The 12,306-nt window shown below is 46.3% G+C and overlaps 1 protein-coding gene across 5 annotated transcripts in view; it reads right to left on the bottom strand.

The window, feature by feature from the left end:
• The window catches only part of LOC115134423 (transcriptional enhancer factor TEF-3-like), a 33,817-nt gene that overhangs the window by 6,253 nt on the left and 15,258 nt on the right, over positions 1 to 12,306 (bottom strand). For 2 of the 5 annotated variants that reach the window (XM_029668369.2, XM_029668371.2), the window contains exons 5-10: positions 11,044 to 11,178; positions 10,889 to 10,932; positions 10,525 to 10,586; positions 10,211 to 10,341; positions 9,674 to 9,862; positions 1,263 to 1,403 (exon numbers count right to left, since the gene is read on the bottom strand). In XM_029668369.2, the coding sequence (XP_029524229.1) occupies positions 1,263 to 1,403; positions 9,674 to 9,862; positions 10,211 to 10,341; positions 10,525 to 10,586; positions 10,889 to 10,932; positions 11,044 to 11,178 (702 nt within the window). Of the gene's footprint in view, positions 1 to 1,262; positions 1,404 to 2,007; positions 3,851 to 9,673; positions 9,863 to 10,210; positions 10,342 to 10,524; positions 10,587 to 10,888; positions 10,933 to 11,043; positions 11,179 to 12,306 lie in introns of those variants that run through there. The other 3 variants (XM_029668372.2, XM_029668373.2, XM_029668374.2) reach the window with 2 other exon arrangements.

Here is a 12,306-nt window from a genome sequence, read left to right as displayed (position 1 = left end):
GTTATTAATTTATTCTCAGAGTGATAATCATTACGTTCACGAACAGTCATGATCTCAAATGTTGAGATCGCAGGTCTAAAACATTTTCATGCCAATCCCGGAGTCTACATAAAAACTCAGTTTGTTGACCATCTCGAAATAATCAATATAAATGTATGTTTATTTAGGTACTGTAAACCTACATGTATTTCTGTCTTTATCTACACATCTATGGTATGTATTTTGTACTGTATATGCATATTGTATGTATACTAGGCTTGGGCAAAATACCGCTTATACCTTATACCGGATTATTTCGAAATACCAATGTGATTTCCAATACCGCAAAAAATAAACGGTATTCAAAATCATACCATCGGTATTTCAGGGGTGGGTGCTAACTAACTATAAGTTAAGTATAACTATAAGAAATCTAAGATGTGTCAAATAAATGATATCCAGCTCAGGCCTCTAGCTATGCATTTGGTTTGCTAACTTGCTAAGTGGTTAGATGTCCAGATCAAGTTTCTTGTTTACAGCAGAGACATTCAATCCCCTCCTGGATCAAGATCCCTGTTGCCTTAATAGTTTTGTGCGTAACATAAAAAAATGAATTAAAATAAGTTTAATAGCGGCACTTGTGTGCATTTCCGGTAATACCTTATACCCCGGTATGGTATAGAAACGGTATGAAGATATGAATACCCGGATACCACCAAACCCTAATGTAAACAGTATGTCGTGTGTACTAAACATTAGGAACACCCATGCTCTTTCTATGACAGAATGACCAGGTGAATCCAGGTGAAAGCATGATCCCTTATTTATGTTAAATCCACTTCAAATAAGTGTAGATGAAGGGGAGGAGACAGGTTAAAGAAGCCTTGAGACATGGATTGTGTGTGTGCCATTCAGAGGGTAAATGAGCAAGACAGAATATTTCAGTGCCTTTGAACGGGGTATGGTAGTAGGTGCCAGGCGCACCGGTTTGAGTGTGTCAAGAACTGCAATGTTGCAGTGGTCCACCACCCAAAGAACATCCAGCCAACTTGACACAACTGTGGGAAGCATTGGAGTCAACATAGGCCAGCATCCCTGTGGAACGCTTTCGACACCTTGTATAGTCCATACCCTGATGAAATGAGGCTGTTCTGAAGGCAAAAGGGGGTGAAACTCAAAATTTGGAAGGTGTTCCTAATGTTTTATACACTCAGTGTATACTGTATGTATATTTACTAGATCTCTATTCATGGACCTGGAACAATCAGTTGTTTCTCGCTCACCTCTACTTTCTCCACCACCTGCTTTCCGAAGGAGCAGACCTTGGTGGAGGAGGTGATGATCATGTTCTCGGAGCTCTCGTACTGACTGGACACGCCGTAGAACAAACTGCTGTCGTCCTGCAGGTTGGCACTCAAATCAGCCTGCAGAGAGAGGAACCACACACCCAGGCAACAACAATAGATCAGCATGGAGAGAGAGAGAGGAACCACACACCCAGGCAACAATAACAGATCAGCCTGCAGAGAGAGGAACCACACACCCAGTCAACAATAACAGATCAGCCTGCAGAGAGAGGAACCACACACCCAGGCAACAACAATAGATCAGCCTGCAGAGAGGAACCACACACCCAGGCAACAACAACAGATCAGCCTGCAGAGAGAGGAACCACACACCCAGGCAACAACAGATCAGCCTGCAGAGAGAGGAACCACACACCCAAGCAACAACAACCTTCCAGTCCCTCCCCCTTTTTTTGACATACACATGGTTAGCAGATGTTAATGCGAATGTAGCGAAATGCTTGTGCTTCTAGTTCCGACAATGCAGTAATAACCAACGAGTAATCTAACTTAAATTTCACAACAACTACTTTATACAGTGGGGCAAAAAAGTATTTAGTCAGCCACCAATTGTGCAAGTTCTCCCACTTAAAAAGAGGAGAGAGGCCTGTAATTTTCATCATAGGTACACTTCAACTATGACAGACAAAATGAGAAAAAAAATCCAGAAAATCACAGTGTAGGATTTTTAATGAATTTATTTGCAAATTATGGTGGAAAAAAAGTATTTGGTCAATAACAAAAGTTTCTCAATACTTTGTTAAATACCCTTTGTTGGCAATGACAGAGGTCAAACTTTTTCTGTAAGTCTTCACAAGGTTTTCACACACTGTTGCTGGAAGGCACTGCTGCGCCTTCTTCACCATGCTGTCTGTGTGGGCGGACCATTTCAGTTTGTCCGCGATGTGTACGCTGAGGAACTTAACACTTTCCACGTTCTCCACTACTGTCCCGTCGATGTGGATAGGGTGCTGCTTCCTCTGCTGTTTCCTGAAGTCCATGATCATCTCCTTTGTTTAGTCAAAATTGAGTGCGAGGTTATTTTCCTGACGCCACACTCCGAGGGCCCTCACTTCCTCCCTGTAGGCAGTCTCGCCGTTGTTGGTAATCAAGCCTACGACTGTTGTGTCTGCAAATTTGATGATTGAGTTGGAGGCGTGCATGGCCATGCAGTCATGGGCGAACAGGGAGTACAGGAGAGGCCTGAGAACGCACCCTTGTGAGGCCCCAGTGTTGAGGAACAGCGGGGTGGAGATGTTGTTACCTACCCTCACCACCTGGGGGTGGCCCGTCAGGAAGTCCAGGACCCAGTTGCATAGGGCAGGGTCGAGACCCCTTTCTTGGGAACAGGAATAATGGTGGCCCTCTTGAAGCATGTGGGAATATCAGACTGGGATAAGGATTGATTGAATATGTCCGTAAACACACCAGCCAGCTGGTCTGCGCATGCTCTGAGGACGCGGCTGGGGATGCTGTCTGGGCCGGCAGCCTTGCGAGGGTTAACACCTTTAAATGTTTTACTCACATTGGCTGCAGTGAAGGAGAGCCCGCATGTTTTGGTAGCGGGCCCTGTCAGTGGAACTGTATTGTCCTCAAAGCGAGCAAAGAAGTTGTTTAGTTCGTCTGGGAGCATGACATCGTGGTCTGCGACGGGGCTGGTTTTTCTTTTGTAATCTGTGATTGACTGTAGACCCTGCCACATACCTCTAGTGTCTGAGCCGTTGAATTGCGACTCTACTTTGTCTCTATACTGATGCTTAGCTTGTTTGTTTGCCTTGTGGAGGGAATAGATACACTGTTTGTATTCGGTCATGTTTCCGGTCATCTTGCCCTGATTAAAAGCTGTGGTTCACTCTTTCAGTTTTGCGCGAATGCTGCCATCAATCCACGGTTTCTGGTTGGGGAATGTTTTAATAGACGCTGTGGGTACCAATGCACTTGCTAATTAACTCGTTCACTGAATCGGGTGCTTCCTGTTTTAGTTTCTGTCTATAGGCTGGGAGCAACAAAATGGAGTCGTGGTCAGATTTTCCAAAAGAAGGGCGGGGGAGGGCCTTATATGCATGGCGGAAGTTAGAATAACAATGATCCAGGGTTTTGCCAGCCCGGGGACACGCATTTGATATGCTGATAAAATTTAGGGAGCCTTGTTTTCAGATTAGCCTTGTTAAAATCCCCAGCTACAATAAATGCAGCCTCAGGATGTGGTTTCCAGTTTACATAGTCAAATTAAGTTCTTTCCGGGCCGTCGAGGTTTCTGCTTGGGGGGTATATACACGACAGTGATTATGATCGAAGAAAATTATCTTGGTAGATAATGCGGTCCAGGAGGCTATGAAACGCACGGAGGCGGCCTACGACTGGTCCTCCCTCTCCACCTCCAGCATCCGCTCTGGCTCCAGCTCCGGGTCAGCCAGTCTGCCCGAGTCCCAGTCGAACCACTCGGGCCAGTCAGACAGTGGAGTGGACACGGCCTCCAGCCACGGGCGCTCCCAGAGCGTGGTCAGCTCCATCTTCTCAGAGGCCTGGAAGAGAGGAACGCAGATGGAGGAGAACACCAGGGTTAGTCCTTCTCCCCTTTGACCTCTTCACTCCAGCATATCCCTCCTTTGTATTTCCTCTCTTCTCTCTATATGTCTCTCCATTGCATCCCTCCTTTCTCCTCTTTGTCTCCATCAGATGTTTTACTGAAATGGTTGATTTTTTTTTTTGGTCTCCGTCGCAAGTGTTTCCTCTCTCTTTGCTTGAATTTTTCTTTCACTCACTGCTGGTTCTAGTAAGGTTCTACTTTATGGTAACACTTTATTTTGATAGTCAGTCCATCTGTAGATGCTCTACAATCAGTAACATTTCAACCAGGGCCGGCGCCAGAACAAATCAGTTGGACACCTTTGATTTCCATAGGGGGGGGGCAAGTTTTCTTTTGCAGGACCTCCTTCCGTGGAAAAACTAGAACCGCCATTCAAGCTGATGTGCAGTCATTCGGATTGCAACATTCTAACAGTTTTGAATGAATACATTTCATATATGCTATCGCAAAAGAGTCATTTGGTTGTTTTTAGGAAGGTAACATTAGAATACAAAAAAAAAAGTATTTCAAATCACACAGGCGTTTTCATTAGTGTTACTGTTCATTAGTTTATGTTAGTTTATGTAAAAACACATTTTAGTTGTGGGGTGCCTTTGTTACACCTATGAAACAGAAAGCATATGTTGGAACGCAGTAACAGCTTTTACAACGGCAAAAAAAGATAATACCCCCAACCACCAAGACGCACAGTCAGCAAGATGCACGGTCAAATGATGAAAACATTAGTTGCCTTAACATTATTATAAGCTCCAAGTGTGGTTGATAAATAGTGAAAAGCATCGCAAAAGCTTAAATGGCATTCTAATGAATATTTGACCGCAGTCCAAAATAATCAATTATTGTCAGCTTGTGCTTACATGGTGTGAGTCTTCACTCAATGGCATAAGTTGGAGCATGTCTCATAAACAACACAAGCTAGTGAGTGCATTGCTGATGTTGTTCTTTTGTTTGAGATGTAGGGCCTGCTCTCTGTCATGACATTTTGGGGTGATAATTGGCCAGTTGCATTGTCTCTGGCTTGTTCTATCCAAACGGCGCCGTGCCTTCCTTTCTCCTGTCTCACCGTTTTCATTTGGTGGTGGTGGCGCGGGCACCTGCTCAGTGCGCCCAGTTCTGGCTTTTTTTGCGCTTAGGCCTCGGAGGTGTAGATTCAGGCTCAGAATCCGAAGAATAATCATCAGAGATGTCATCGTGATTCATTTCTTCCCCACCATCTGAGTCATTTTCCTTTAGATTTTGTCGCAACGCTGCATGTGCATCCATTGGTCTACTTGCTATAGTAAATGATGCACACTCTCACTGTGTACTCCAAGTAGGCCAGTGTAGACTGATAAGACTGCTTGGATTCGGTGGACTGATATCGGGTACTTACCATTTTCATCTGTGGTATATGTTCAGTTTCGAGGAAATTATTGGTGTAATTATCAACTGGGTACAGCACCTTAATTATCGGGAGGAAGGAAGCAGACCCGACTGTCGGGAGGAGGAGCAGGCCCTACTGTCGGGAGGAGGGGGCAGGCCCTACTGTCGGGAGGAGGGGAGCAGGCCCTACTGTCGGGAGGAGGGGAGCAGGCCCTACTGTCGGGAGGGGGAGCAGGCCCTACTGTCGGGAGGAGGGGAGCAGGCCCTACTGTCGGGAGGAGGGGAGCAGGCCCTACTGTCGGGAGGAAGGGAGCAGGCCCTACTGTCGGGAGGAAGGGAGCAGGCCCTACTGTCGGGAGGAGGGGAGCAGGCCCTACTGTCGGGAGGAGGGGAGCAGGCCCTACTGTCGGGAGGAGGGGAGCAGGCCCTACTGTCGGGAGGAGGGGAGCAGGCCCTACTGTCGGGAGGAGGGGAGGGCAATGGGGGAAAACCATAAAGAAAATGACATGCCCTCCTAACACTGGTTATAACACCAGTTCTGTTTGTGATATTAAGATTCTAACAATGGCATTGTGTTTTATAGACTTATTTAGGTAAAGTCAAGGGCAGCATGACTTAAAATGTAATTAATAAAATTACCTTGTGGCATGGACACAAACAGTCGTGATGTTTTCAACTGATTTGTCATACAAATCACTTAAAAAGGTAGGTTACCTTTTGCACGTTCGTCTAAAATAATTCCAGCATCCAAACAGTGCACTGTGCACCTGCCAACAATTTGCAAGTGGCTGAAACAACTATCCAATTTGTAAGTCGCTCTGGATAAGAGCGTCTGCTAAATGACTTAAATGTAAATGTAAATGTAAGGAATTCTAGGTCAGGTGAACAAAAGGACTTGAGTTCCTGTATGTTGTTATGATCACACCACGTCTCGTTAATCATAAGGCATACACCCCCGCCCTTCTTACCAAAGAGATGTTTGTTTCTGTCGGCACGATGCATGAAGAAGCCAGGTGGCTGTACCAAGTCTGATGACGTATCCCGAGTGAGCCATGTTTCCGTGAAACAAAGAACGTTACAATCTCTGATGTCTCTCTGGAAGGCAACCCTTGCTCGGATTTCGTCTACCTTGTTGTCAAGAGACTGGACATTGGCGAGTAGTATACTTGGGAGCGGTGCGCGATGTGCCCGTCTACGGAGCCTGACCAGAATACCGCTCCGTCTGCCCCTTCTGCGGTGCCGTGGTTTTGTGTCGCCGGCTGGGATCCGATCCATTGTCCTGGGTGGTGGACCAAACAGTGGATCCGCTTCGGGAAAGTCGTATTCCTGGTCGTAATGTTGCTCTTATATTCAATAATTCCTCCTAGGGTGGAGGTGATATGTAATAAAACCTAACATTTCCTGGGGTAACAATGTAAGAAATAACACATTAAAAAACTAATTATTGCATAGTTTCCAAGGAAATCGAAGTGAGGCGGCCATCTGTCAGCGCCGATAAGGCATTAATCAAACAACCTGCCAGTCTTGAAGAGGAGACCTTTTTAGTTCGACAGTTCAATCAAAAATCTGAAGAGAAACCTGTATGTTATTTCAGTGGTAACACATCAAGCTTTCTTTCAGTAATGTCAGGTTCTTCTCCTCAGTTAATATACTTAATTTTAAGGAACGTGTGTGTGTATGTCTTAGTTGTCTTTCCAAAACGTATTTCTCCAGTGTGACAGCTCAACAAATCCTGCGACTGATTCTCTGCAAAGCCCAGCAACCTCTATGGCTGTTGCCTGTGTTGACTTAGATTAGGCTGCCACCCCAGCCACTGCATTCCCAAGATGCTGTGTCTAGCTGTGGCGTTAGACCCGTCTGGGCCTCTCCGTCAGGTGCATCCAACCTCCTGTCTGTCTGAGAAAGTAGAATCTCCCCCCGAATGGTTAAGGGAAGGATCTGGGTCAAGGTAATCTGATCCTAGATTTGGACAAGGTGTCATCTCGGTCATGGTAGAGAAAGACAGACAAACATTGAGAGGGCTTTACCTTTTCCCCTCTCAGGCTCTTGTCTCCTAATTGGCCATTAATACAGCGCTCAGCCTCTCTTCATCACCCTGCTCCTCGTCTTCATCTCTCGCTCCTGTAATTCTATCATTTGTCTTCATCCCCGGGGCCCCGTGACCCTCCCAGAACCCACGCTCCCCCTCTTCTTTAACGGCCTGCGAGGGAATTCATCCAATTACAATCAACAGCCCACAATTGGCTGATTAGATCAGCCAGGCCGGGCTCCTGTGTAACAATTTACAAGGGCCGTCTCAAATCGGATTCTCCGGGCACTTCAAAGGCGCTAGACAATACGTTAGGACAGGGCCATGGGCACTACGGGGGGAGCAGGCTGGGCCGGCTGTGGAGCTGGAAATTCAATCTAGAATGCCATAGCTTTGGAGATGTGCAAGCAGCCTGTCACCGTCGCCATGACAACCCGGCCAGAGCCTCAGGACGCCCCCAAGTCATGACCCGGCTGGCTGGATGCATGGATGGTTGATTGTGTGTTTTGTCATGGGTGCCATGAGGGTTAAGACAATCGGACCCACTATAATATGATGTGGTGAGGGATCTGGCGCTAGCAGCAGTCATATGGGGTTGTTTTCTCCAGTCAGTCTGAGCTAGCTATATATATATATATATATATATATATATATATATATATATATATATATATATAAATAAATAATGGGTGCACGAGCCCAACAGAGCACTGAAATTAAGAGGCTACCGTAATGAATGGCTTGGACATGTTCCCCTCCCTTTCTCTCCCACTTTCATGACATATGGCTGGGTCCCTCGCTCCCTCCTTCCCATTAACCCTGCATCAAATGCCATGGCTCTCAGCAGCTGCTTCTCCCAAGGGGGGAGATGACAGCTTCATATGGGTGTCACTTGGGTGTCACCAATGTCTTATCTCTCAACAATAAATAAGGCTTCAGAGGAGCATGTGAGGGTGACTAACACCTCATGTACAAGTTAACTGGAGGGGGAGGTCGTTAGGGGGGAGGGGCACATTCTATATTTGGGAATGTAGAGTTGGGATGTAAAGGAGCGACTCTGAAAATCTTCATTCTGTAGAATATAGCGTGTATAAGTAAAGTTTCTGAAGCAAGTTATGCACATTCTGCGCAAAGAAATGGTCAGAGAAGATGGTCACTCACTCTGTGCATTCCCTCTCTCTTGGTTGGGGGGAATCTATAAATAAGTGGATGTGTGTGGGGTGGGTTCAGCCTAATAGCGAGTGGACAGGTGCCCAGGCTCAGGTTTCACCAGTGAAAGAGCAACCCTGCCACTCTCCTGCCCAAGGCTGCCGTCACACACACCACAATGTGTCCTCTATACCCGCTGTACCCATGGGCAGAAAACAGCCAGGTCTTAACAGATTACTTTTAAATTTGTTTCAAACAGAAAATCGCTAATAAATTCCTTTAGCTCCAGTCCTAAAGCCCTAACACAGTTAAAGGCCCAGTGGAGTCAAAATTCAGTTTTCCATATCATATTGTACAACAGCCGATGAAACATACTCTAAAAGTGTATATATTTTCATCAGGGTTATTTACTGCTAGTTGCTGGTTGAAAGTACAATCTAATTAGCAGATTTAGATTGGGGGGGCTCTCCATGGTGACATCACCATGCGGTAAATTAGTTAATAGACCAATAACAAAGAGAATTCTAAACCGATCTGCCAATAACAGCTGGTTTTCAGTTTTCCCCTCCCCACTCAGACAGTCCTAGCAAAATGCTTTGCTTAAGAAATAGTATTTTGCTAAAAAGCCATTTTTGTCCATTTTTATGGAAATCTGATACAGTAAGCAGGGCCGGATGAATGGCGGCTTACCGGGGCTGAATCCCCTGGACCCAGGCCCGTGGGGCAGCAAGAAATAAATACTCGTTTTTTTTACTGCACCCGCCAACCTCAGGAGGATTCTGGGGGGGACCTGCCTTAATTGGGTCACTGGTTAATAAAAACAATTGTAACTGCATAATAAATCAATATGACGGGTCAATTGTGTGAGTCAGGGGCTGGGCCCAAGCCCATAGGAGACCCAAGAGGCAAAAAAACAAAGATGTTATAATATATATACACATTTGAGTGATTCTCTGCTTTGCATGTGTGGACCAAATAATTGATTCCCATCCAAAATTATATTTTCCCTAACCCGAAACCTAAACCCAAACCATATCCCCTAACCTTAATTCTAACCCTGATTGTAACCCTAAACCTTAAATAGTATTTTTCCTTGCGGGGACTGTCAAAATTGTAAGGACATCTGGTACCCAAAAGGATAGTTAAACAAAAACACACACGAGCAGAGTCACACCTGCATGCACACACAAACACTATAAATTGGCCTCTAACACACACCTCGCTCTGACTCACCCAGAACTTGACGAGGAAGAAAGCGTTAGGCGGCCCCTTCTCAAACAACTCCTTCATCCCTCCCTTCTTCTCAGGGAACTTGTCATAGATCTGCCGGATGTCCACTGCCTCCAGGTACGGGTCACTGAAGGTGGGGTTGGACTGACCGATGTGCACAAACAGGTGCTTGTTAAACTGCAAAACAAAGGGGAGAGAGAGATGTTGATTACTAGCAAAGCGCTGCTTCAGTTCATGGTCAAGATGCTGTCATGGCCTGAGGAAGGAAGTAACAACTTTAGAAAGAGGCTTGTTGGATGAAAGTGAGATATTTATTTAAAGCTGTATGTCGCACACTTGTACATTGATGAGATCTGAAATGTTGCTTACTAATTTGCTGTGCCCCTATTAACTAAGGCTGCGTTTTAAAAAAAGGCAGCTCAATTCGGATTCTTTTTTCACTAGTTGTCAGTGTCAACGCAGCCTACGTGAGATGATTACGGAGGCTAATCAGGCAGGGCGAGGGGCTACTAAGTGACTACTCACGGTCTCTGGGTCCTGAGGCTGCTCCAGGAAAGCAGAGAACTCTAGCATGCGAAGCTTGGAGCTGGCGATACTGCGTCCCTGCCACGGGGGGGTGCCCGGCGACATGGACAGGCCCGCCGTGCTCTCATAGCCTGGTGAAGAGGAAGGGTGGGGGCCAGGGGCAACAAAATATACCAAAGGTTTAGAAAATGTTACATTCTGTCTTTCTCTGAGCTTTGTTGGAGCTCTTCATCGGCATCTTGTGTATTTCATCACTTGCAGACCGTGACAGCATCTGTCGACACATGGATGTGAGGGAAGCTGGGAAAACCCACCTGTTATGGGGGGCGGGCCGGACGCTTGCATGGCGTAACTCTGCTGGGAAAAGGGCTTAATGCTGGAGAGACGAGACAGGCAGTAGACACATTACACCCTCACCCACCTGACCCCGCGCGTGTGTACACACACACACACACACACGCCTATACGCACACGCACACACACACCTAATTGACTGACCCTTAAACACACTGGGGGCTCAGCTTCATCAACTAAAGTGCTTTATAAATAATATGTTTCTCATATTCAGTTTGGACGGATTGCAATTTCCATTTATTCCATTGCAGTAAACCAATGCCTTTTGACAGACAGGACAGACATACAGAGAGTCAGGCACGCACACACAGGGTTTTAACTTACTCTTCAGGACCCCTAGGCTGTCCTGGAAGGCCGCCATGCCAAAACTAAAGAAAAGAAAACATGGAAACATATTTAATTACACACACTACCTCTCCTTCTATATGTGTCCCTCAGTGTTGCCCAAGGACAGGGTTTGTGTGTCCATGCACACTCACCCCGCCGGCAGTGGGATACGGCGGCCTGGACAGCCCCTGCAGAGCCATTTTGTTCTGAAAGGCGGTGGCGGAGATGATCTGGGCAGAGGACATGGTGGCCATACTCTGGAGTGCCTTGTCTTTGGCAGCCTGGTCCTGCAGACACACACACAACAGGCCCCAGGGGTCAGACAAACACACTTTCCACTTTAGTCAGCAACCTGTTTTCCTGGGAACACTTGCCCCACTATGTTAGTTGGGTGGGAAAAGAGGAGCGGAAGGATGCATCATCCGGTGCTGGTCTGGGAGCCTGGATGATATTGCAGTCAAGGGCCCTGGAGTCGAAAGTAAAGATTATAGCCTTGGCAGAGGCCGGGAGGTGTTGACAAGCAGTCTACGTCTTTGCCAGAGGTCAGAGTGGGAGCTGGCCCGGGCATGTCAGAGGGCTAGCGCCATGCTAATGCTAATCAAGCTGGTTCGCGGAAAAATGCTAACGGTAAGCAGGAGACATGGTGGCTACCAGAAACGGCAGAGTCATTCCTGTCTGATGTTTATGGTAAAGTGTTATTGTTCTGTGAGCGCGTGTGTGTCCATCATGTTGACTTCAGCAGTTTCCAACTCATCTGGGACTACAAACACTCTCAACCCAACCCTTTAATGAAAGGCCAAACCAGCACATTCTTTTCCCCAGAACCATCCGACACAAGGGCATAGCCGAAATATGCAGAGTACATCTGCTAATGTTCTCAGTTACAAGAAAGACCTATTTAAAAAGGCCTGTCAAAGGCTTGTGACCAACGCTGAGGCCCAGTGGCCGCCGTCCAGAGAGACGGAGAGCTGTGTCACCTGGCGTGCGTGTGTATGGGCGCATGGAACGTATGCTTGCAAGCGCAGGGGACGGAATGTGTAAGGAAAGTTTTCACCCACCAAACAGGAACACTTCTATTGAAATACTTATGAAATGCCTGGAAGGAACAATGCATTACAAACATTAATTTAAATATCCTGACAAATGCATTTGTTCATATTGTGCACAGGAAGCCTCAAGCCAGGGATGCTGGAGCATATTTAAATTGACTGTGGGGACTTGTAGGGATGCTCATACAAATGAAGGGGTTGATATTTAATACAACCCACGCTCTCTCGGTTTCTAATTGGTTTTGTCTCTCCATATTGTTTTCACTGAAATGTAGAAATGGGAATCCATTAGAAATTCCCTATCGGATATCAACGCCATGGTATATTTAGTTATTTAGTCATGGAATCAAGCCTCAAAATGAGAAG

Source organism: Oncorhynchus nerka, linkage group LG9a, assembly GCF_034236695.1.
Source record: "Oncorhynchus nerka isolate Pitt River linkage group LG9a, Oner_Uvic_2.0, whole genome shotgun sequence".
Lineage (NCBI taxonomy): Eukaryota > Metazoa > Chordata > Actinopteri > Salmoniformes > Salmonidae > Oncorhynchus > Oncorhynchus nerka.
Note: the sequence above shows the minus strand (reverse complement) of the source record. Positions and strands in the feature narration are given on the sequence as shown.